Source organism: Lynx canadensis, chromosome C2, assembly GCF_007474595.2.
Source record: "Lynx canadensis isolate LIC74 chromosome C2, mLynCan4.pri.v2, whole genome shotgun sequence".
In the NCBI taxonomy this organism is placed as follows: Eukaryota; Metazoa; Chordata; class Mammalia; order Carnivora; family Felidae; genus Lynx; species Lynx canadensis.
Window position 1 is genome coordinate 10,040,380 of NC_044311.2, and position 24,608 is coordinate 10,064,987.

General features: G+C 57.0%; 2 protein-coding genes across 4 annotated transcripts; one reads left to right on the forward strand and one right to left on the reverse strand.

Moving 5' to 3' along the window:
* The first annotated feature begins 1,903 nt into the window (after window positions 1-1,903).
* KLHL40 (kelch like family member 40) lies at window positions 1,904-11,079 on the forward strand. The gene is made up of 7 exons (XM_032594656.1): window positions 1,904-2,884; window positions 4,261-5,529; window positions 6,857-7,017; window positions 7,272-7,379; window positions 7,605-7,790; window positions 9,562-9,708; window positions 10,537-11,079. The coding sequence occupies exons 2-7, from the start codon at window positions 4,366-4,368 to the stop codon at window positions 10,646-10,648; spliced, it is 1,878 nt and encodes a 625-aa protein (XP_032450547.1). The 5' UTR covers window positions 1,904-2,884; window positions 4,261-4,365; the 3' UTR covers window positions 10,649-11,079.
* Window positions 11,080-11,326: 247 nt separating this feature from the next.
* On the reverse strand, window positions 11,327-24,546 carry HHATL (hedgehog acyltransferase like). Of its 3 annotated transcripts, none has more exons than XM_030328569.2 (12): window positions 24,503-24,546; window positions 18,792-18,910; window positions 18,318-18,385; window positions 17,677-17,790; window positions 17,368-17,562; window positions 16,797-17,006; window positions 16,279-16,450; window positions 15,675-15,819; window positions 15,521-15,556; window positions 12,540-12,741; window positions 11,768-11,909; window positions 11,327-11,563 (listed from the first exon to the last, which is right to left on the reverse strand). In XM_030328569.2, exons 2-12 carry the CDS (start codon window positions 18,895-18,897, stop codon window positions 11,439-11,441), a joined length of 1,515 nt encoding a protein of 504 aa, XP_030184429.1. In that variant the 5' UTR covers window positions 18,898-18,910; window positions 24,503-24,546; the 3' UTR covers window positions 11,327-11,438. The 3 variants fall into 3 exon arrangements, with proteins under 3 accessions (XP_030184429.1, XP_030184427.1, XP_030184428.1); XM_030328567.1 differs by lacking the exon at window positions 24,503-24,546 and adding an exon at window positions 20,641-20,909; XM_030328568.1 differs by lacking the exon at window positions 24,503-24,546 and adding an exon at window positions 19,476-20,622.
* Window positions 24,547-24,608: the final 62 nt, after the last annotated feature.

A 24,608-nucleotide genomic window follows, 5' to 3' on the forward strand; every position in this document is an offset into this window, starting at 1 on the left:
TCTCAATAATTTTTAAAAAGTGGAGCACCAAAAAACCCAATGGCAGTCAGCATGTGTGAAAGGACTTGTGAACTGGAGGGCCTCACTGTCCACTGTCTCCTTGAGGTCCCTCGGTTACTGGTATCTTTTTTTTTTTTTCCTTCTGGTCAGTGAGGCTGAGAAAATAAGTTCTGGCTTCTACCTTGGGGAAGGACTATAGATGTGTGACTATCCCACGCATAGAAAGACCATTTAGGAGATGTGAGGAGACTACTGAGCGTGACAAGTATCTTGTCATACAGCACGACTATTCCAGCAAATACTCGGCGGCCGAGGTACAGTCCCAAGTCTACATCTGGGTGAGGCCTGCTCATACGATGAGGCTTGCAGGCATTGTTTGGTTTCTTGGCACATTTGCAAGGGGTTTGTTCTCTGACCTTGGTGAAATGAGTGTACATTTTCTCAAGAATTTTCACTTGGCCAAAAAAAAAAAAAAAAAAAGAATTTTTCACTTGGCATTTTTCTTAAATAACCCTTGTGATGTGCTAAGATTCCTAATGAAGGCAGGACATGAGTAGACAAACTGGATGAAGTTCAAAATAGTTGTCTGAGTAAAAGAAGTCAGAAGAGAGAGAGAGAGGACATACTACATAATTCTGCTTCTATAAAACTTTAGAAACTGCAAAGGAATGATAGTGACAGCAGATCTGTGACTGTCAGGCTGGGGGTGTTGTGGGGAGAGATGAGGGAGGGATTAAAGAAGGGCACAAGGACACGTAGATCTGTTCTCTAACTTGATTGGGCTGCTGGTTTTGTGGGTGTATATATATGCACATCAAAACTTACCAATTGTTGGCTCAGTCCTTTGCGCATCTGACTTTGGCTCAGGTCATGATCTCATGGTTCATGGGCTCGAGCCCCACTTCAAGCTCATTGCTGTCAGCGCTGAGCCTGTTTTAGATTCTCTGTTCCCCTCTCTCTCAGCCCCTCCCCCACTCAGGCTCCCTCTCCCTCTCTCTCAAAAATAAATAAACTTAAAAAAAACTTCTCAAATTGTACACTTTAAATATGTGCAGTTCATTGTACGTCACTTATGCCTCAACAAAGCCATTAAAAAAAAAAACAAAACATGAGGGGGGGGGGCCCTGGGTAGCTCAGTCGGTTCAGCATCCAACTTTGGCTCAGGTCATATCTCATGGTTTGTGAGTTCAAGTCCCACATCGGGCTCTCTGCTGTCAGCACAGAGCCCGCTTGACGATTCTCTGTCCTCTCTCTCTGCCCCCCCCCACTTGCATTCTCTCTCTCTCTCTCAAAAATAAATAAGCATAAAAAATAAAAAAAAACATGATAAGACTGATCCCTGTTTGCTGGCCATTTAAATTTCAGCTTCTATAAGGGGGGGGGCGGGTAATTCCTACCTCATAATTTGGGGTAAGACTAAATGAGTAAAAATTTGAAGGATGAAGTGAGATGACATCCTCCCTGATTCAGCTGAAAGCCATGTGCTTTGTCCCACTCTGTCCTGTACTCGCGTCCAATCCCCGGACTTCTCCCTGAGTGACTTGCAGACTGGCTGGGGCAGATGAAATGGGATTGGCCGCAAGTTGGTGACTCAATAGTTGCTGAAGTGGGGAGATGGGGACATGGGAGACTGGCATGGGAGACTCTTTACTTGTGGGTAAGTTTGCATTTCCCACAATTATCATTAAGAAATAGGGGCGCCTGGGTGCCTCAGTCAGTTAAGCACCCAACTTTGGCTCAGGTCGTGATCTCGCGGTTAGTTTGAGCCCCGCATTGGCTCTTCATGGACAGTGTGGAGCTTGCTTAGGATTCTCTCTCTCTCCCTCTCTCTGTGTCTCTCTCTCAAAAATAAATAAACTTTTTTAAAAAAAGTCCTCTTTAAAAAAACAAAACAAAACAAAACAGTGGCTCCCCATTTCACCAAAGAGAAAAACCAAAGTCTGAACACTGGCCCACATGGCCCTACTTGATGCCCCCACCTTACTCCTCTGCCCTTATCTCCTCCTACTCACCTGCTCATTCATTGCTTCAGCCTCACTGGCTTCCTCCCTGTTCCTGGAACATGGCAGGTGTGCTCCTGCCTCAGGGCCTTTGCTCAAGCTATTACCCCTGCCTGGAATCCTCCTATCCCATGGCTTGAACGTGCTCAAATGGAGTCCTCTCAGTGAGTCGACCCTGACTTATCTACTAAAATTATTACCACTGCCACCTGTCCCTTCCCATGACCTCTTCTCTGCTACTTGTCACTTAGCAGTTATCATCTGACATTCCGTATAACTGCTTGTAACTGTCTCCCCCCAACCGCCCACTTTGGCTGCACATAAGCTCCATAAAGACAGGAATTCCTGCCTGATGTGTTCACTGTTGAATCCTCAACACTGAGAAGAGTGCACAGTGGGTTCTCGATGAATGAATGAGCCACATATAAATATGCTAGCGGAATGCCTGGTAGGCAGTGAGCACTATGGGATTCATCATAATCTAAAAATACGTCATTGAGTCATATGATAAACATAAGTTAATTGTTTGGTATGTACTTTCTGTCCTGGTCTTTGAAAAATGAAGCTACCACTAATTTGTTGTTGTTGTTGTTGTTGTTGTTAATTGGCGGGAGGCAGTTTGGTGGGGAGGGACTCCCACAGCCTTTGGAGGTGGGCAGATCTGCCTTGAGCCCTGGCCTGGCCACTTGCCAGCTGAGCAACTTGGCCAAGTTGCTCAGCCTTGCAGAGCCTGGTCTCTTCACTGATGGTGCTTGTTGGAAATGCCCTGCAGCCCAGGACCGTGCTGGGAGCCCCGGGGTGAGACTTTGCCCTTTCTGCAAGATGGACAGGACCACCTCCAGGACGTGCCCGGCTGCTGTGCCTCTCTAAGACCTGCCGGTGGGGTGAGCAAACGATCGTTGAATGCGCTGCTCAGGAGGGACAGGAGGTGGCATCTCTGAGATCGCCAAATGGGAGGTGACTCAGCCCTGGCCTATCCTGAGGTCCCCTCTCCAATCCCTCTGCCCCTCAAGCCTGAGGTTATAAACAAGTGACTCAGAGGAATGATGGGAGAATGCCCCATAACAGTTCACACCAGTGTCCTGGGGGCTAAATTTAACCCACAGCTGCAGCCTCTGGCACTTTGGGAGCAAGTTAATCTTGGTGGCTGAGGCTGATGTGTGTGTGTGTGTGTGTGTGTGTGTGTGTGTGTGTGTGTGTGTATGTGTGTGTGGTGGGGGGGGAGGTTGCTAAGGAGGTCAGAGAAGGCTGGGCATAAAGACTGGCTATCCTTGGCCTCTACTCTGACCCCCTAAATGGTAGACAGGGTACAAGGGCCCCAAGGCCACGTAGGCTCAGGTCAAGCTTAGTATGGACCAAAGACGGTGAGCATAGACAGCTGTCTTGGAACATTAAACTCTTAAGAGTGTTAACGTTTTGAACACTAGAATCCACAGTGTCACTCCTCTAGAATGCTAAAACCCTGGGAGTTTTTATACCTAGAATAGTTGAATCCTAGGAAATTAATTTTCTAGCGTGTCTGACGCCTTACAGTGTTAAAACCCTGTGATAGTGTACTCCCAGGAACACAGAACCTCAGTGCTTCTGAGCCTCAGCAGAACTGTAATTGTGGCCCTTAGAATTGAACTCCTCCAACGCCTCATGTGTAGAAAGGGAGACTGAGGCTCAACAGAGCCATGTGACCTGTACAGGCCCTTCGGAAAGATGGTGACCTTCTTGCTTCCTTGCACAGTCTAAGGAGGGTCTCAGATCTGGAGCAGAAAGGGGGAAAGGTCCTCCCATTTTAAAGATAGGGCACCAAGGTCCCCAGTGAGTGAATGCCATTCCCAAGTTCATTGAGCAGGAAACCCAAGCACACTGAATCCAGGGGTGGCTGGGGTGAGATATACTCCAGGGAAGAAGATGGAAGCACCCAGACAGAAAGGCCCAGAAGTCATGAAGGAAGGGAGACCCTGGAAGAGGGATACCAATGCTTCTTCCTCCCTGGACCGAGGGGCAGAGCTTGAGTCATCCCCTTCCTTCAGGGGTATTGCCTGACCAAGGAATGCAGCCTTAACTGCAACGGAGCCTCGGTGTGCTCCATTTAGAAATGAGGCAGCGAGGCTCTCCTAGGCCCAGACACCCCACCCCCGTCCCATGAGCCCCTGGGGCTGAGTCAAGGCTGCTCTGGGAGGGGGCCTCCACCCAGCTGTCCCCTCTGCGTCATGTGCAGGAAGCCAGGCGGCTCGCCTTACAGGGTCTTGTCCACCTCTATATATAGCTCCGTGAAGACAGCTGCGTAGACTGAGAGTGGCCCAGAAGGAAAGCAGAGGAATAGAAAAAGGAGGCCCCCCTGGCCAGGCAGCGGCACCCCAAGCCACCCACCATGGCGCTGGGCTTGGAGCAGGCGGAGGAGCAGCGGCTGTACCAGCAGACGCTGCTGCAGGACGGGCTCAAGGACATGCTGGACCACGGCAAGTTCCTCGACTGTGTGGTGCGGGTAGGGGAGCGCGAGTTCCCGTGCCACCGCCTGGTGCTGGCCGCCTGCAGCCCCTACTTCCGGGCGCGCTTCCTGGCCGAGCCCGAGCAGGCCGGCGAGCTGCGCCTGGAGGAGGTGTCCCCGGACGTGGTGGCCCAGGTGTTGCACTACCTGTACACGTCGGAGATCGCGCTGGACGAGGCTAGCGTGCAGGACTTGTTCGCAGCAGCGCACCGCTTCCAGATCCCGTCCATCTTCACCATCTGCGTGTCTTTCCTACAGAAGCGCCTGTGCCTCGCCAACTGCCTGGCCGTCTTCCGCCTCGGCCTCCTCCTCGACTGCGCGCGCCTGGCCGTGGCCGCCCGCGACTTCATCTGCGCGCGCTTCTCACTCGTGGCGCGCGACGCCGACTTCCTCGGGCTCTCGGCCGACGAGCTCATCGCCATCATCTCCAGCGATGGCCTCAACGTGGAGAAGGAGGAGGCGGTGTTCGAGGCGGTGATGCGGTGGGCGGGCAGCGGCGACGCCAAGGCGCAGGCGGAGCGCCAGCGTGCGCTGCCCACCGTCTTCGAGAGCATACGCTGCCGCCTGCTGCCGCGCGCCTTCCTGGAGAGCCGCGTGGAGAACCACCCTCTTGTGCGTGCCCAGCCCGAGTTGCTGCGCAAGGTGCAGATGGTGAAGGATGCACACGAGGGCCGCCTCACTGTGCTGCGCAAGAAGAAGAAGGACAAGGGGAAGGAGGCAGCCGGGTCCAAGGCTGCTGACAAGGGCACAGGCGAAGCCAAGGCACAGGAGGAGCAGGTGGAGGAGGACGAACGTATCATACCCGGGATCCTCAATGACACTCTGCGCTTTGGCATGTTCCTGCAGGACCTCATCTTCATGATCAGCGAGGAGGGAGCCGTGGCCTATGATCCAGCAGCCAACGAGTGTTACTGTGCTTCCCTCTCCACCCAGATCCCTAAGAACCATGTCAGCCTCGTGACCAAGGAGAACCAGGTCTTTGTGGCTGGGGGCCTCTTCTACAACGAGGACAACAAAGAGGACCCCATGAGTGCTTACTTCTTGCAGGTGCCTGCCCAGCCCTGGGAGGGGCAGCCAGCTCTGGGTTCTGGGAATGGAGAGGGGCAGACTTGGGGCCCAGGAGAGGCTTGTGTCTACTTGTTGGGAGTGGCCATTGGGTCTAGGATGAGAAGCACCCCGGGCGGGTGGGGGGGGGGGGTGACTGAGCCACTTGCCTGAAGGTTGAAGACAGTTATAGGCAATTGACAATTAGTTACATAACTCCGATGTCTCAGTTTCAGGGGGATGTTGGCCCCAGGATGGTCTGATATGTTGGAGGCTCTATCTCTGCCCAGGAGTTGAGGTCAGACACAGTGAGAAGGGGGAGCAAGGTCAGTGTAGGGGTCTGGAGCCAGGGCCTTTGCATGAAGCCAGGACTGGAATAGAGAACAGAGTGTCCCAAACAAAGGGACTTTCCTGCCTAGTCTTTTCACTGTACAGATGAGAAAATTGAGGCCCGCAAAGGGCCAATAGAGTGGGGTGTCCAGTCCAAATGGTAGTGTAGTGCGGGATCTCGGAGGGCAGAGATGACGGTTTCCTGGTGACTGGCCGTGTAGGTTTGAGTCTTGCTATTTGGGGGGGGATTTGGACGCGTGAAGGGGAAGTTAGGGTGTTTCTGCCTGGGGAATGGTAAGCAAGGGACAGAGACTGGAATGAACCTAGCCAGTGGTGTGCTCAGCGAGGCCTGACCAGGTGTGAGAAGGGTGAGGGGCAACACGGTGCCAGGGTTAAACCAGGGGCAGGGTGGGGGCACCGGGGGTGGCTCCACCAGTTACCAACCAAGGCATATGGCGGGCACATTGTTTATTTTCTCCGGGCCTCTGTTTGTAAATGGGGATATTATTTTGCCTGCTTGATAAGGTTGTTTGAAGGTTACTTGATGGTGATAAAGCGTTCATCCTCACACCGCTCAGCCTTCAGAAACTTTCCAGATAGATGAGCCTCTGATACCATTGTGTAAGACTGTGGAGGTGGTCGGGGCCACAGATTTACACTGTAGATCTTAAGAGATGAGTGGCAGAGCTGTATTTGGAGGTTTCCTGTACAGTGGGATGTGGTGGAAAACAGGGCAGGCAGGCCTCACTTGCAGAGTTGTACTGGGGAAGGGACAGGACTTCGCGTGGGGTGCCCCATCCTGGCGCTGTAATGGTGGTTTCCGGGCGCCTAACCTCCGGAGGCCTCAGTTGTTCTTCGCCTGGTAGGAAGAGAGGGCACTGTCTCCAGGGATGACCTCCAGGCTGCTCTGGCCCCACCTGGAGGCCCGGGGTGGCTGGGCGGGGTGGAGCGGGGCCGGGGACGTGGGGGCCGGTGGCTGACTGGACGCCCGGCCCCGCAGTTTGACCACCTGGATTCCGAGTGGCTGGGAATGCCACCGCTGCCCTCGCCGCGCTGCCTCTTCGGCCTGGGAGAGGCTCTCAACTCCATCTACGTGGTCGGCGGCAGGGAGCTCAAGGACGGCGAGCGCAGCCTAGACTCGGTCATGTGCTACGACCGGCTGTGAGCGCGGGCCGGGGGCGGGGCGGGGCGGGGCGGGGCGGCGCTGAGGGGCCCGGCGGCGGGGGCTCGAGCGAGAGCCGGGGCTGCGGGCGGGCGGAGGCGGGGCGGTCGGCAGGGGGGTGCGAGAGGGACCGTGGGGTGCCGGTAGCGCACGGGGTGCGCTCCGAATGTGTGTCGGGTGGGCGGGCGACTGCAGAGACGCGGACCCAGCGCACGCCTGACCCCGGCGCTCGCCCTACTCCCGTCCCCTTCAGGTCGTTCAAATGGGGCGAATCGGACCCGCTGCCCTACGCTGTGTACGGCCACGCGGTGCTCTCCCACATGGACCTGGTCTACGTCATTGGCGGCAAGGGCAGTGACAGGTGAGGCTGGGGCCTGGAGCGAGCGCACGAGCGGGTTTGTAGGTTAGAGCGGGAGCACAGCCTCCCCAGGCTCTCCAGGGCTGGTGCGGGCTGCAGGGACCGAAGCCGAGGCCGAGGAGGGGCGCTGTGCTCCCGAAGCCGAGGAGGGGCGCTGTGCTCCCGAAGCCGAGGAGGGGCGCTGTGCTCAGGCTCCTCCCCTCTCACTCAGTGTCCCCCACCTTCCAGGAAGTGCCTGAAGAAGATGTGTGTCTATGACCCTAAGAAGTTCGAGTGGAAGGAGCTGGCACCCATGCAGACCGCCCGCTCCCTCTTCGGGGCCACCGTCCACGACGGCCGCATTTTTGTGGCCGCTGGGGTCACAGACACGGGGCTGACCAGTTCAGCGGAAGTATACAGCATCGCGGACAACAAGTACGACTGTTTCCTGACCCCTTCGGCTGGGCAGCCAGGGACCAAGGGCCCCACTGTAACTGCCTGGCTGTGTGGCTTTGGGCCTGTTGGCCCTCTCCGTGTCTGTCCTGGCAGGACCCATAGTTGCTGCCCCGGGCGTCTGCTGTTGAGCTTGGACGTCAGCACAGACATAGCCTCTCTCCCCTGATCAGCAATGAGGCGGGCTTCCCCCACGAGGTGGGGCAAGGGGTATGGCCAGCTTGCTCTGCAGGAGAGAGCTCCCAGGAGTGGGGTGGGAGGTGCCAGGTTCCTCATTTAGAGACTCATACCAGGCAGTGGCCTGGTGCCAGGGATACAACGGTGACCAAAACAGATGCCGCCTGGTCCTGGGAGGTCGGGAGAAAACTGAGTTGGAAGTCCATTTGGACTTGGACCACGAAAGGGATGGTGGGAGAAGGATGCCCCAGGCAGAGGGAAGTTGGTGCCAAGTTGGGCCTTGGCTCAGGTATGGTGGGTGGGCTGGAGAGGTGGCGAGCAGGGCTGCGGCACTTTATCCTGAGGGCGGTGAAACGCCTGTGATGGGTTTTAGGCTCACATCTGTGTTTTATTAGATGACAGCTGATGTGGAGAACAGACGAAAGATTTCCCAGGAGGCAGGGGTGCAGCTGTATAGCAAGGGAGGGTGGTGGCCTGGAGATGAGGGCACAGCAGAAATGGGGCAGAGGGGATGCACTGGAGAAAGACGTAGGCTAGGGCATCTCCCACTGTAATGCACACACGAATCTTCCAGGGATCATGTTAGAATGCAGATTCTAATCCTCAGGCCTGGGGAAGGGCCTGAGTGTGTCTTTGTAATAATTCCCCCTCCGCCCCCAGGTGATGCTGATGCCTTCTGGTCTACAAGCCACACCTTGAGCAGCTAGAGTTTAGGAGACAGAAGAAATAGAATTTAGAGACTGATTGGATGTTGGGGATAAGAGGGAGAAGTGGACGCCTTGGAGGCAGGGTGGGAGGCCATTTATTGGAGAACAGTTGGCATTAGATCAGAAACGTGAGGGTCCACTTAGGACCTGTGGATTTGAGGGAACTGGGGGCATCCAGGAGGAGCCCACCAGGGCAGGGAGAACGCTGAGCAGGAGTCAACAGAAAATGGAGGGGACGAGCTCCCTCGGGAGAGAGAGTGTAAGAGGGAGAAACTGAGGCCCGAACCCCAAGGGATGGTGAGGGCAGATACATCATCCAGGAAGGAGCCTGAGGACAGGAGAGGGTAGGCAGGGGGGAGGTGAGAAAGGCACATCAGCAGAGATGCGTGCTGTGCCTGGATTTTATGCTCTGTGGTGGCTGGGGACCTAAGTGCTGTTTTGGAGGGTAGGGATGAAGGCCCAACTTCAGGGCCAGAGGAGGGGAGTGAAGACACCCTGAGAATAACTGGGCAGTGAAAGGAGAAGAAGGATGGGGCAGGGGCACCAGGAGAGGATTGCTCAGTGGCCGCTGAGGTAGCGAGCAAGCAAGAATTAGTTCAGGAGCAAAGGAGGGATAATGGGGATATCTGTGGTAGATTTCACGGGACAGGCTGGATGCAATGACCAGGGGTCCGTGAAGGGAAGTGGCAGGGGCAGGAGAAAGGGGAAGACCGGCGGGAAGTCCTGGGAGGGTCAGGACACAAGAGGTTGTGCTGGGAGCATGGGTGTCTGGGATTCAGGTTTCAAAGAGGTGCAGCTGAAGCTATGGGCACTGGGGCTCCTGAGGCCCCTGGGTGATGCGCCTCTTCATGCCCCCTTCTCCCCACCAGGTGGGCACCCTTTGAAGCCTTCCCACAGGAACGCAGCTCACTCAGCCTGGTCAGCCTGGCGGGCACCCTTTATGCCATCGGTGGCTTTGCCACACTGGAGACCGAGTCTGGAGAGCTGGTCCCTACAGAGCTCAATGACATCTGGAGGTGAGCCTGGCCCAGGGAGGTGAGGGGAAGCCTGAGCAAGGCTGATGCCCCACAGCGGGACTGGCAAGCTCATTTGGGAGTGGGGCGATTCCTCTTCCAGGGAGTCCCATGGAGAAGGGGCAGCAGACACACCCTGCTCGGCCCCTGGAATCAGGTACTCCAAGAGTCAGTCTCTCTGTGTGGCTGGCAAAGTCTGGGTTGACTCACAGGGTACCAAGTCCCACTGTGGAGCATCAGCTGTGTCTCAGTCAGGAACTGACCCCAAGCTTAGGGCAGAGACCCACAGAAACAGGCCCCAGGGAGTAGAGGGGGCCCTGAAGAGGCAGCCAAGCTTTTCTTCCCTGCTCCATCCTGGAGAACTGGGGCCAGGATTGAGAAGAAGCTGGACCCCAGCTTCTCAGAACCATCACTTTCCATCTGACCCTTCCTGGGGGTGGAGGGAAGAGGTTTCCGTGCCTGGAGCACCTGCTGCCGGCATGGGGGTGGGTGGAACTTGGGGACCGGGGCTTCTGGAGTGCTGAATACAGAATTGTCCAGAGGAGGGGCCGTGGAGATGCAGGCCTTCCTGGAGGAGTGTGGCATTCCTTAAGAGGTGACCCTTCCTGGAATGTGGGGTGGCTGTTCTTTAAGGGTGGGCCTTGTGGCAGCCCCCTTTCCCAGGGCATGAGAATTCTCCAGGACCAGACCTTCCTGGAGATGGGCCTGGGGCCGGAGGGACAGTCCCCAGGGGTGGGCCTAGCATACCCAGCCACCCCTCCCTGCCGGGGCCCACTCTGCACTTGGCTGACCAAGCTCTGCGCTCCTGTCCCCAATCCCTCCCACCCCCAGATATAATGAGGATGAGAAGAAGTGGGAGGGTGTCCTGCGGGAGATTGCCTACGCAGCCGGTGCCACCTTCCTACCTGTGCGGCTCAACGTGCTGCGCCTGACCAAGATGTGACCAGCCCGGAGGGCCTGAACTTAGCATCCCTCCTGTCCTGTGGCCACACAGGCCCGCCATGTGGGGACTCCCGAGAGGAGGCTGGGAGAGGCCAGAACCCACCTGGATCCCGTTGTGCCGCCCGGGCTGCTGCTTTGGCAAGGGAGGGAAATTGCTGCCCAGTCCTAGCCCTTCCGGGCAGGGATGAGGAACTTAAGGGCTCATAGGCGTCTCCATATCCTTGGTGTCCTTGTTCCACGAGCCAGAACCACAGGGAGGTGTCCCAGGCTGCATTCTGGCCCAGTCCCAGCTTGCGTGTGTGCGCGTGGGGAAATTTCCCCACGGGAAGCCATCTCCGTACCTGTCAGATGGGGAGTGTCCCCCTCAAGCACACCCTGCGGCCTGGATAAGTCACCTTCCTTAAGAAGAATAAAGTGCCTTCTGAGCAAGTAGCTCAGGGTCTGGAATCAGGTACTCCAAGAGTCAGTGACCAAGTGGTTGAAGATTCTGGGCTTCAACGTTCAGCTGCTGGGCTGGCCAGGTCAGCGGCCTCTGCACTGCACACAGGTATCTCCTCCACAGTCTGTGTGCACCAAGAGCCTGCCCCCCACTCCCTGGGGCCCAGAACCTCCACCCCCTCATCCAGCATGGACAAGGAGCCAGGAGACCGCTGGGGGAAGGGACAGGGAACAGCCAAACTGTGGTAGAAAAGTCTTTTATTCTATCGGTCAGGCCCCATCTGGCCTGGTCTGGGCCCGGGCCTGGGAACAGCTGAGCAGAACCCATCCCTCTCCCCTCTTCCTCCTCCCACCTACTCGGGCTTCTCTTTGTCCTGCTTCTGCTCCTCCTCTAGTGCTAGGGTTCGCTCTCGCTCCTTCACCAGCTGGACACCACAGTAGGTGACAAACAGGATGGCCAGAGTGGTCTGGGGGAACCCTGTGTGGGAAAGAGGTCATCAATGCGCAGGAGCAGGACCCCGTCCTCAGTGACTCTTCTCATGCCTGTCCCCACTTGACTAGCCCTCCCTCTGAGTCCCCAGGGTGTTGGGTTGGGGTGGGGGCATTTCAGAAGGGCCAGAAGGTCACAGTCCTCAAGGTTGATGCCTGGCATTTTTTATAGCCACACCCCCCTTTCCCTCACCTGTGAGTAGCAGGCGCCTGGCAACCAGCTCTGTGAACTCCAGGCTGTTCAGGCTTACAAGGTTGTACATGATGATGGCCCAGAAGTTCATGGCCCCAAAGAGGGCCCGGACCCTGCGAGACATCTGCTCCGACAGAGAGGCCTGCCCAGTCCAGGAGAGCAGTGGCAGTGGGGCAAGAGGGCCAGAGGAAAGAGGACATGGTTGGCCACAGGTCTTGCCCACATGGCCATCCCAGGTCCTGGGGATGGGCTTGGGTCTCTGAGAGCCCCCAGGTCAGCTCTCTCTTTTTTTTTTTTTTTTTTTTGATGTTTGTTTATTTATTTTTGAGAGAGAGACAGAGCATGAGAAGGGGAGGGGCAGAGAGAGTGGGAGACACAGAAGCCGAAGCAGGCTCCAGGCTCTGAGCTGTCAGCACAGAGCCTGACGAGGGGCTCAAACCCACGAACTGTGAGATCATGACCTGAGCTGAAGTTGGATGCTTAACTGACTGAGCCACCCAGGCACCCCAGCTCCCCCTCAGTGTTAAAGATGAGGACACAGATGACCAGAGAGAGGGGACGGTCTGGCCCAACACAGCCTGGTGCAGGTGCCCACTTCTCATAGAAGGAAGTGCTAGATACCCAAAGGGGGAGCCACTGCCCTGACAACAAGGAGGGTGTGCTGAGAAAGTTCTGGACGGCGGGCCACATGTGGCTGGAAGACTCTAGAGAGCAGCAGTGCCACCCCCTCCAATGACCCAGCCAACCGCTACCCCAGACCTTCCCCACTCACCTCAATTTGTGCTAGGGGCCCCAACTCAGCCAGCTTCTGCACCCAGAGCTCAAAGTTGAGGCCAAAGCAGTTAAGGAATGACCACAGGTAAACAATATCACAAGGTCCAAGCCACAGAGTGGTGATGGCAAATGTGGCCACAGTGGCCCCCAGCTCCGGGATCACCTCGGAGTGCTCCCCACCAATGTGATCATACACATACCTGCAAGAAAGGCAGGAGAAAGGACAAGCAAGAGTGTGGGTGAGGGCAAGTAGGAGAGGGGCAAAGGATATGCAACAGGGGCAGCCCTCCTCAACGCTATCACCCCGGGCACATTTTACCCAGAGGAGGCTGCCTCTCCTCTACCCGACTTCAGAAGGTGCAAGGCTCAGCTTTGAATTCCCTATCTCCTATTCATTCCCTAAGTGATCCATCCAGACCCAAGACTTTGAACACTGCCTCTATGCTGATGAGCCCCAAATCTGTGTCTTTAGCCTGCTCCCTTGATTCATACAGCTCCCTGTCACTAGACATCTCACTTGAATGACTGATTCCCCCATCCCTGTCCAAACCCGCTGCATCCTTATCTCAGATAATGACACTTCCATTCATTCAGTGGCACCCAGAAGCCTCGGTGCCATTTTGGACTATCAAGTCCCCTCTCCACGTCCAAGCCAGCAAATTCTATAGGCTCCACCCAGTCCTGACCACTGCTGCCACCCCAATTACCACCCTCATCCAGCCGATCATCTCCTCACATAGATTATTGCAAGAGCCTCTTAAGCCATTTCTCTGCTTCTCCCTTTGGCCCCCTACCGTCCATTCTCCCCCTACAGCAGCTAGAGGTATCTTTTAAGAGTGTAAGATCACATGACTTCCGCGATCAAACCCTCCCCCAGCGGCTCCCCATCACATTTAGAATAAACCACCTCTCTACTAAGTCTAGAAGATCCCTCCCTGACCTCATCACCTACCATTTCCCCCCTCATTCATGCATGCTTTTGCCTTACTGGCTTTCCTGCCCCTCAGATAAACACAGCTGGATCCTGCCTCAAGCCTATGCACTTGTTCCTTCTCTCTGGACTTCTCTTCCTCAGATTTCCTTATCACTCAATACTCTATTCAAATAGCTTCTCACAGAGGCCTGCCCAGACCACAGCTGTAGAAGCTTCTATCCTGTGGCCAGCTTCTATCCCATTACACTTGTTTTACTTTTTTCGTAACGCTTACCACTCTCTAAAATTATCTTATTTATGTGTTTGTTTACCTGTTTATGGTCTGTTTCTCCCCACTAGACTGTAAGCTCCATGAGTTCAGGGTCTTTGCCATGTTCACTGCTGTATCCCCAGTGCCTAGAACAGTGCCTGGCACATAGTAGGTTCTCAATAAATATTTGTTAAACAAATTCAGTAGAAGACCCCTTGAGTAACTGGCCTCACCATGCCTTGACCTCTTCATTGCCAATGGCTTCTTCTCCACATCAACTCAGCCACCCACTCCCATGGACAAACTCCAACTTTGTCACCTCTTGAAATTTCACTCCTTCCTAATTACCATTCTCGACCAGCCCCTCCTGATGTGGCCTCCCACCTCCACTTCTTCAATTTCACTGACCCCTCTGCCCCTTCCTCATCTTAAGACCCTATCTTTACCACCATCTTTAATGGGCTTAAATTCAATGAGTCATCATTATAAATAATCTAAAACCCTGTATCCTTCACTTCTTTCTTCTCACCCGTCTGAGAGAGCCCAATCCCCCACTTTCTCCTCACCCGCACCCAAGAAGCTAAGCCCTAATAAGGAAAATCTCACACCTTCACGTATTAGTGTCCAAAAATCCACTACCTTCAACCCCACCTGGGCTCTCAGCGCCACGGTTTCTCTGGTCAGCTTCGTCTGCCGTGCTCTGCAGTGGCTATGCCACCCTTATCTCTCCCACAACTTGAATGGGTGTGGTGGGCGAGCTAGGCAGGAGGAAAGCAGACACAAAGATGCTGCCTCCCTCCATGCCCAATTCCGCATCTCTCAGCTGGTGACCTTGCCTCCCACTTCATGGAGAAAACCAAAGCCTTCAGGTGGATCCCTTACTTCTCTACACTCATCTGCCATTCTGCTTGCATGATGGCTTCTCTTCCTCCTCCCTGTGCCAAAGCCAAGCTGCTGCCTAGCTCTGGTTCCATCACCTCCCAGAGACCTTACGCTAACAATCACCCCTGTATTCTGCCTCCCCAGCTTATACTTCTAGCAAGCAAGCATGTCCCATGGTTTGCTGTCTTAAGACACCTCACCTCTCCCTTTAGTCACTCCTCTGTGTTCCCCCCTCAGTAGCTTCCCCAGCAGCATCTCACCCAGCTGCCCCCACAATGCCTGGTTGGTCTCCCTTTGTTTCCAGGCTGTCATGTGGTCTTGACTGTTCTGCTCCTCTGACCATGCCTTTCAGTCCCTTCTACGGTTCTCCCTTTTCCCCCAACGGGAGTCCTTCCAGCTCCAATCTCAGCTATGCTTAGTCTCCTCTTCTTTGCTCTCTCTCCTGGAGACTTAATGCACTCCCAAGGACCAAAGACTACCCTCCCACATTCATGACGCTCAGAGCTGCATCAGTTGGCCAGACTTCTCTGGACCCCAGACCCTCAGACCCAACCACCTCTCTGAACCTCCACAATGATGTCTCCCAGACCTTACCAGACATTTCTCACACAGAACCCCTCTCTGGATGCCGCACCTCCCAGATAGGAATCTGGGAGTCATCACCCTCTCCTTCCCAATCCCTCAATCTATGGCCAAGTCCTGTCCAGGCTCCCCCTGGTGTGTCTCCAACCATTTCTCACCTCCAATGCCCCATCCACGTCCAAACCTCTTTCACCTAGACCTCTGCGACGACCTCCTCCTTGCTTCCTCTGGCCCAGGGCTGATCTTTTAGAACGTGGACCAGTCTCTGCACTGCCCTGCTCAGACACCTGGCAGTTTGATGTGACCATTGCCCCACCCCACCCCAACTCACTTGCAAAGCCAGTCGTTGATGCCACGGTCGAAGTGCCTGAGGGAGAAGAGTGGATGGGTGTCATCAGCCAGTAGCAGAGCTCCAGGGGAGTGGGGGAAAGAGGCTACGGGAAAGTGGGGGTCCCCGTGGCGTGTCCCCGGGATCTCGCACTCACGTTTCCGCGAAGACGTAGAGTGCGGTGATGCACTTGGGAGGCTGGGGCGGGTCCAAGTGGTCAAGGCGAGCCACGGTGTTGACCACGCCGAAGAGCACGGCCGCCTTCACCCAGTCGTACACCAGGTTTGAATAGGCTAGGCCAGCTGGGGACAGGGTGTCGTCACTGCCTGGGGGGCGTCGCGCGGGTCTTCGCTCCCCGGATCCCCAAATCCCAGGAGGGGGTGGCGCAGAGCCAGGGTCTCCCCTACACACTTTCTCCACAGTGCGTAGGGGAGGTCCTTGCACCCGGCCAGCCCGCAGAGACCCCGTCCCTACTTCCTGGGGGAGGAGCTGGACTGGGCCCGCCCAGGGGAGACCCCTTCCCGGTTGTGGAAGTCAACCCGAAGGCCCAGTGGGGCGGGCTTTAGCCCCAACCGCTCTGGCCTCGCAGAACAAAGCTATCTCCAAGTCCCCCGCATTTCAAAGAATAAGTCCCCGTCCCCCCACCCTTGGATAGGTGCTGTGCCCTCTCAGGGTGTCAGCTTCCCCAGCTGTGACGCCATGGGGGCGCAGAGGGTCTTTTTGTCTTTCCCAGCCCCTGTTCTGGCCCCACGCGCACCCACCGAGGGCGCTGTCCGGGAGGCGGTTGGCAAACTTGAGGTCGCTGGGGATGGTGAGGATGTAGAAGAAGTGGAAGAAGATGTCCACGGCCATGACGGCCACCACGCTGAGGCCGGCCTGGGCCCGGATGCGCCACAGCTCACCCTCGCGCCTCACCGGCTCCACCTGGCTCATCTGGGGGATGCCAAGTGTCTGAGTGGGGAGGCAAGCCTTGCCGGAGGAATCCTTTCTGAATGAGGAGGCACCAACTGCCCGGGGATCCGAGGCTGAGGGGAGACGCGGCTTCATCCTGGCAGCCTTGCCCGAGAGTGGAGACACTTCTCCACCCGGTGATCCTTGTCTGAAGGGGGAATGTGGCCCCGTGCTGGGGTCTGAGGAGGCAGGCCACTACGGCTTCATCCTGGGGTCATGCCTGAGGATGGGGACACAGCCTGCCCTGGGAGTCCTATCTGAGATGGGAGCCCCTCTCTGAAGACCGGGCCCCAGCCCTGCTCTGGGGGCCCACAGGGTGTCCTCTCACCTGGGTGTGGAAGCGATCAAAGGTCATGATGGGCCCGAAGAAGAAGAAAGGCAGGTAGAAGTTGTACTTGAGCAGGTCAGCTAGGGAGTAGCGGCGATCGGGGTGGGCACAGCTCTCCAGCGCAAAGCTGGTACAACGCAGCACTGTGAAACCGCTGCCCCCGTGGAACAGCACCTCTTGAAGATCAAAAGTGCCTGTTACAAACCCGCTCTGGATGGGAGAGAATAGGCCGCCAGCTCACCAGGTGCCCCTGTCTCTGGGAAGCCCACCCAGCTTCCCACAGGGGCCCAGCCTTGTCCTGCCCCTTCCTGTCTTGCCCAGAGTCAGTCAACACTGGCCACTGAGGGCTAATTCATGTTAAGTGCTTGGACAGAGCAGGAAACCACCTGTCCCTGCTGCAGTGGATGGGGCCACTTTGTGGGCAGGTCTATGCCACAGTCCAAGGCTTGGAGACAGGTGGGAAAGTGAAGGAAATGCTTGGGGAGACTCAGGAGGTAAGGGCTCTGGATGGAGTGAGAAGTTTGGGGTTCTATTCCTGCACCCTCCACCCTTGCTGCTCCCCATTGCACACCTGCCAGGAGATTAGAGGATCAAGCTTGAAGGAGGCAAGGCTGGCCAGGCCAAGGCCGAGACAGAGCCAGGGCTGGCCCAAGAGTGAGGCCACATAGAGGCTGACACAGTGGCCAAGTAGCAGCAGCAGGTACCAAGGACCCATCGTGCCCAGCACAGCCAGGGCCCCATACACGGCATACATCCAGGAGCGGAGCTGTAGACAGGGAGAAGGAATGGCTTATCTATCCATACAAATGGAGGTGGGACCCCAACCCTTGTAGCTGAGGGGGAGTTGCAGGGGAGGCTAGGGTGGCCCAGTCCAGCTCACCTGGGGGGCAACCATCGTGCAGAGTTTAGCAAACAGCACATGTCCAGAGAGGGCGAAGATGATGACATTGCGGAAGGAGGTGAACCACATCACCCACTCGAAGTCAGCCACGTCCTGGGGCAGGCCCGGGCAGGTTAAGGAGGGTCAGGGGGCAGGATGGGCTGGCACTTTGGCTGATCAGAGTCCCAGCACCTCTCCAGCCCCTGTATTCTTATGCAGTAGAGGACAGCAATAGCTGAGGTCCTTGCCTTCCCCAGCCAGGTAGGTAGAGAGGAGTGAGGGGCACCATGTGAGCTGCCCTGCCCCTCAAAGCTCCCCTTCTGTCCAGCATATTGCCTCCCATTACACCATTATTGCATTGTTCCTGGGAAGGGTGGTGCTGGAGGCCCCTGCTGAAGCATGTCTCAATTTATTTGCTAAACAAACAGTGTCTGGGTCAGGCTTGATGTGGCCCCAGGAGGACACAGGATGGGCCAGTGGAGAAACTGAAGGCATTGAAGCTCAAGCCACAGACCCTCCCCACTGTGAGTCCTCTGTTACATGGGAATATCTGGAATAGGAGAGTCAGGAAGGGTCTGGGATGGGAGAGACATGCCAAGGGTAAGGGACCTCAGTCAGGGATCCTGGGGCGTGGGACCTACCATCTTCCGGCCAATATACTCCCAGCCAGGTCGCACAGACTCCCGGAAGGCCTTCCGGTGGGCCCCATCTGAGAACGGAATGCGGCCTTAGTGGGGGCTGGGGAGGACTCCACACACACACACACACACACACACACTCACGCCTGCCCCTACAGCAAGGCTGACTCCCACCCTAGAAGCAGGGGAATGGGTCTAGGTCAGTCTCTCTCTCTCTCTGCCTCTGCTTCTCTCTGGGTCTCACTGCGTGTCTGGGGCCAGGTCTCTGACTGTATCCCCGAGTGTCTGAGTCTCTCTCTCTCTCTGTGGCTCTGTGTGCAGGTCTCTGTAGTGTCTCTGCATCTGTCTCTCCCTGTGACTACGCCTAGCTCAGCCCAACCCCCTGGGCCTAGGGAATATGTTGGCCTTGCTGGGTGGAACCCTGAGGCCCCAAGGGGAAGAAGGTTCCCACCCTCTGCTCCAGAGCCCGGCTGTTACCTTGTGAAGCTTCTAGGAGGCCCCGGCCAGCATAGGCCAGAGCCCCACTCAGCACCAGGGAGTACAAGCCCAGCTCCGCCGCGGGCAACGCTGTCTTGATGCCCATAGCCTGGATGGTGCTGGGGGAGACAGATCGAGTGAGGGCACTGCTGCCCCCCTGCCCTGCCTAGCCCCATCTCATGGTGCCCCACAAAGGTGATGGGGATCCCATTCTGAAGACAGATTGCCCCTCCTGCCCTTCAGAGATCTCATGCTATTATCCTCCCCTCCCCTCTCCCCATTCCTCCCACACCTGCCAACATCCTGTGTCCCTTCCTAGCTGCTACTCCCACTCCCACCCTGCCCATTGAAGGCTCTTGAAAACATAAGCTTCACTCTCAGCCTGTCTGCCTCATCTTCGTTTAATCTTTCAAACCTCTCAGGGAGACCGGTCCCCACTTTTTGCTCAAACTGCTTCTGCCAGGGCCTCAGATAACCTTCATGTGGAAGAACCCGATATCACCTCAATCATGTTTCTGGCCCCAAGGGTCCCCACACCCCTCAGTAAGCCTCCTTTAGCTCCTAACAATGCCCCACTCACTTCAACATCCCCTTCTCTGATTCCCACACCCCTCCAGAGCTGCCTTTACTTCCCTGAGAGCTCAAGACCCCCAAGGTCCTGTCCCCAGCATCAAGCTTCCTTACCTCTCATTCAGCCTCCAGCCTTTCACTGACTCCCATTGCCCCAACCAGCCTCTGAGCCCCAGTCTGCCACTTCCCTGGTCCCTGCCTGTGTCCGTGGCCACACCAGCCCCACTCTCTCAGTACTTGTGTATTCAGGCCCTGGATACTGGCTGGAGGCGGTGCTATTTGAAGAGGTGCCCCAGGGTAGTGGGTGTGGGGCCAGGCAGGGCCAGGCGGGCACCAGGGAGCGTGCTGGCCACTGTCCAAGGTGCTGACTGGTATCGGGCTCACGGTGAGCCTAGCCACTCCCTCCTTCCAGGGCCTAGTTCATCCTCAGGAGTCCTGCGGGGCCATCCTTTCCTAACCCCTCCTAGACTGCAGCCTGGCCTGGGGCCTTCCCAAGGGTGCATTGGTTAACAGACCCAGGGCCAAATTAAAGGGAGAAACATGTATAGGCACCTTCTTGGCCTGGGCTGGGCCAAGAGGTGGCTGGCATGACCCTGTCTTCCACCCTTGATCCTCCCCAAATCTTCCTTACCAGCACCACAACCAGCTCTCCTGGGCCCCCAGAGTTGGCGTTCTCCCGACTACATAGATAGAGGGGTCATGGACCAGAGCGGGACAGAGACCTGTCAAGGTCACACAGTGAGCCTGGGACAGGATTGTGTGTTCTCAGTGAGCTGTCTGGAATCTCAGATAAGAGAAGAGCATTGCTGCCCCTGCCCATACAAGGGGGCTTCCCGGCCTGACTTCTGCACTGTTGGGCTGAGGGCTGAGGCAGCTCCTCATCGGCCAGGTGGGGGTAGGGAGGCCTGGAGGATCGGGTTATTGGAGCAGGAGCTTGAAACCGGAGCAGAGTGAAGAGCCCGCGAAATAGCTTTGTCAGCTGCCTCCCACTTGCTACTTTCCAATTTTAGCTCCCCATGGCCGGTGCAGGGTGTCTCCAGTGAGGCCCCTGTGAGCAGGGCCAGGGCTGGCCCCCGGCCTCGGACCTCTTCCGATAGACCCCTGGAACCTAGGCTACCCTGTGGACACAGGGGTGCCCCTGCCCCCCTGGTCCTGCCTACCTTAGGTACACCTGGGGTAAAAGATTGCTTTGGGGCCTGAAGTCTGGGATGAGGGGCCTGAGGTGGGCTCCACAGGTCTCAAGGACCCCAGAGTGGCTGCATCCCCAGATGGCACTGACCTTGAGGAGGTTGTGAGGGACCCTGGCACACTGCCCACCTCGGGCTCCGGGGTCCTGCGTCCGACCTTGCGTCCGTCCGACCAGCTAGGCTCTGGGGCCACGGTGGGGTGTGTCCAGCCCTGGGGTCCCCACCCCCTCAAGGCTATGAGCGGTGAGTGGTGACAGCAGGAGGAGGGTGGAGGAGGGCAGGGAGGAGGTGGCCTTCCTGGAGCGGAGCTGAGCAGAGTGGAGCAGAGCCGAGCGCTGCAGAGCTGCTGGCCACAGGGAGCCGCAGGGAGGATTGTGGGGGGGGCAAGGGTGGGGGAAGGGGTGGCCAGTGGCATAGGCTCCAACAGGGACACCTGGGCCTCACTCCAACCTGCCTCTTCTGGTCTATAGAGCCTGTGTCTCCCTCTCACTGCTATCCAGGACTCCCCTCTTCCAGGAAGCCTTCCGGACAGCCCCTACTGGCCTTGTGCCCTGCCCCATTGCACACACACACACACACACACACACATGCACACTTCCTGCACAGCTCTGTACTCTAGCCTGCACCTTTACATGTGAACTCCCAAGGGCCGTCCCAGGGCAGATCCATCTAGCCCCCTGCCCTGGTTCATTTCATCATGCCAAGAGTCCTAACTGGCCAGGCATCAGTGCCTGAGGCAGGACTGGCTTAACTAGTAGGGCTGGAACTGGCATGAGACATGTGGCAGAGGGGGCCATACTTCAGCCCTGTCCCACAGGTAGTTGCCCAAGTGGAGGGGTGCTGGCAGGGTCACTTGGCAAGGCTTAAATATGTATGTGGAGTGGCTGGCATCCTCTTGAGTGTCCCTGACTGACTGGGAGCTCTCTGGGGGCAGCAGGACAGGGCCCTCACTCACAGAAGGGGCAGCCAAGGCCTCAGCCCAGCCTTCCCAATGCAGAAGGGTACCCTGAAGAACCCACAGAGAGGACAGGAACATCTGCTAGTCTCCCTTTAGGATGAGAGCCTCGAGTCTAAGGGAGCTGTATATACTTGTGCCGTGTCTGTGGGGGCCTGTCCAGGCATGTGCAGTGAGGAGGGTCTGGGGTCAGTGGAAGAGTGGCGTTGAAGGAGCTGTGTGACTGAAACAAATCACAGGACAGGTCCCGGAGCTCCTGCTGATCTCTGGACCCCAGCCACAGGCTCAGCTGAGGATGGGGAAGGAAGGGGCTCTTCCTCCCCCCTCCCCCAGCAGGGCAACTTCCAGAGCCCGACCAAGGTCTGGAAAGGGGAGAGAGAGTCCCCTATCCTCCCATAATGCCCTTAGGCAATGAGCTCCCTCCCAGGCAGACACACTGGCCCAGAGGAAGAAGCAAGGAGACCCCCGCACACACACCACACAGAATGACACAGTGGCCTTCGTCATGGTGCCTGGACCTGAGAAGTGCACGTGGAGATTACTGCACAGTATAGGGGCTGGGTGAGGGCTGCAGCTGGGATCATGGGTCACACTGGAGGAGGGATGGATACCTGAGCCAGACTTCAGGGCTTAGGGAGGGCTTCCTGGGCAGGGGTGGGGTGCGGCACACCCAAGGGGAGTCCTGAGGTAGAGTCAGTGGTTGTTAGAAGGGTAGTAAGTTAACCCCAGTAGCCAGGCACAGTTGTTAAGGCTTTACATGGACTCTTTAATGTCACTATAACCCCTAGGGAAGGTGTTCCCATTTCCCCCAGTTGATAGAAAAAGAAACTGACACCCAAGGAGGTCAGCCCCATAAGCTTCTGGAGCTGATTGCTCTGCAGAGGCAAGAACCCCGTTCACCCACCCTGGGTGCAGGCCGAGACAAGCCTGGGCATGCCAGCCAGTTCTCACGAGGCTCGAAGAGAATGGCTCAGAGACGCGGATGGGTGGTTTGGCTGCACATGCAGAGCACGGGCTCAGCTAGCTGACTTGAGCCTGAGCCCAAGATCTGCCTCGCTGGTGGGATCCACTTCTCAGAGCCTCAGATCCCCATTTGTAAATGAGCCTGCTCTGTCCTTATCGGGCTTTGGGGGGATTCCATGACTCACTCCATGAAGGGCCTGGCTCACTGAATTGCTCGTGAAGAGAGCCACAGCTCCCTCACTCCAGAGGCCCAGAGAGGCAGAGCTCACCCAGCAGGAGCTGTGCGCAGCGGGGTCTGCAGGGAGCCTGGCATGTGGGGAGGGCAGGCTGGATAGAGGGCTAGAGAGGCCTCTTGGACGTGGCACTGGACAGTCCAAAGCCAGTCTCACCCCGTAAGAGGGTGGTGGCAAGGGAGGGTGCCTGGCGTGGCCAGCCCACAAAGCAAGGGCAGGAAGTCGACCGGGCTTAGATCAGGACAAAGGCCTGGGTCAGCTTCCCAAATGCTGCAAGGCCCACTGGGAAAGATACAGTGGGCAGGGGGGCCAATTCTCTCAAGTCCCAGCGTCCCCTTTCATTTCCCAGTGTATTGTTACTCAGAGTAAAAATGTGTGGGAAGTATCCTGTGTGTCTATAATTGTGTTTTGTGTCTGTTGTATGTGGGGTCTGTGTATGTGTTGCCTTGCATGTTGTTTGTGGTGTGTTTGTTGTGTGTATATGTATGCCGTGTGCACTTTGCATGTGCATGTGTGTTATGTACCTAGTGTGTGACGTATGTACTTTGTGTGTGTGTGTATGCAAGGCTCAGGGACTGTAGGCAGTGCCTGGGGAGAGGAGGTGGGGTAGCTTGGGCTTCGCTGGGGATGGAGATGGAGAGAAGAGGCTGGTTCTGGCCACTGCATATGGGGGCGCAGAGGAGGACCCCCACTGCAGGCCACCTTGCCCTGAGCTCCTGAAAGCAGGGGAGGGGCCCCATGGCAATGGAATGTATTGGGGGTTGGAATCAGCCTGAGCCAGGCTGCGACCTTGTCCAGCTCAGCTGTAGTGCCCCAGAGGCCTTCACAGGGACAGTGGCCAAGCCACACCCACAGCTCAACCAGGTCTCACCTGTCAGTGCCGAAACCTGAGCACCCAGGCTCGCAGCACCTGCCTGGGGTGCGGCCAGGGAGAGTCCTCACGTGAGGAGAGGCCTCACGTGAGGACTCTCCCCAACCCAGCCTCTTCACTTGTCCTTGTCCCTCCGCCCTCCAAGCACCTGTCTCTCTCCTCCCCCTACTACTTTTCAGCCCCAGGAAGGGACCTCAGCGTTGTCATCTGTGAAAGGCAAGTCCAGCCCACCGGCTGCCTACCTGCCTGGGGGCTGGGGAGTCCCTCCTCAGGGTCCCAGGGGCAGGTGGTGCTGCTCGGGAGGGGCCACGGTCCCTAAACTGCACAGACTAGGCCGCCCTACCCCCCACCTGGCCCACTTGCATTAGATCCTCAGGGCCCCAGTCCTTGGCCCCTTTGACAACCCCTCCCTTCCTTAAAAAGCCTGCTCCCAGGCTCTCCTGGGCCTTCCCCTTCCACCCTCCACCTCCCACTCCTCAGGGAAGTATGGACAGCCCCCTCCCCCGCAAACCCCAGATCTGGACAACGAGCCTGGAAGCCTCAGCAGAGAAGGTGAGAGGCTCTGAGGGGCTGCATTCTGTGTGCATCCCACCCCCACCCCACCCCCTCCCACTCCGTCCCAGCCCTATTTGCCATGCCTCTGACTTGACCAGGGGCTCCCCGAAAACAGCAAGTCAGATCTACCTCTGGACCACTCACAGGCCTGAAGAGGCTGGCATGCCGGTGGCACTCCCCACCTGATGGCCGGCCGGCTGAGTGGATGGCGGCCTGTGAGTCTGTCTCCCCCACTGGCTGGCAGGGCACTTCCTAGAGCTCAGGGGCCATGTCTGTCTCACCCGACACCCCCCGTGCCGGGGGCAGTGGGGCGGCTCAAGAGGTAACTAACAGCGGTAAGAGGTAATGCCAAGGGCTAACATTTATTAAGTACTTACTGTGTGCCAGCCACTGCTCTAGCACTCGACCCTTTTTAACTCAGCGACTCCTGAAGAGGGATTCTGACGGAGGATGGAGCAGACTTGGTCTAACTAAGCTGGGGTG

Bases quoted from the DNA above. Each gene is read 5' to 3' on its own strand.
- HHATL (XM_030328569.2), bottom strand. From the start codon at position 18,897: ATGGGCATCAAGACAGCGTTGCCCGCGGCGGAGCTGGGCTTGTACTCC. The intron at 18,386-18,791 runs GTAACAGCCGGG...TTCCGTTCTCAG, and splicing joins CCTCCTAGAAGCTTCACAAG to ATGGGGCCCACCGGAAGGCC. The intron at 11,564-11,767 runs GTGAGGGAAAGG...TTTCCCACACAG, and splicing joins CAGGCGCCTGCTACTCACAG to GGTTCCCCCAGACCACTCTG.
- KLHL40 (XM_032594656.1), top strand. From the start codon at position 4,366: ATGGCGCTGGGCTTGGAGCAGGCGGAGGAGCAGCGGCTGTACCAGCAG. The intron at 5,530-6,856 runs GTGCCTGCCCAG...CCGGCCCCGCAG, and splicing joins TGAGTGCTTACTTCTTGCAG to TTTGACCACCTGGATTCCGA. The intron at 7,380-7,604 runs GTGAGGCTGGGG...CCCACCTTCCAG, and splicing joins GGCGGCAAGGGCAGTGACAG to GAAGTGCCTGAAGAAGATGT.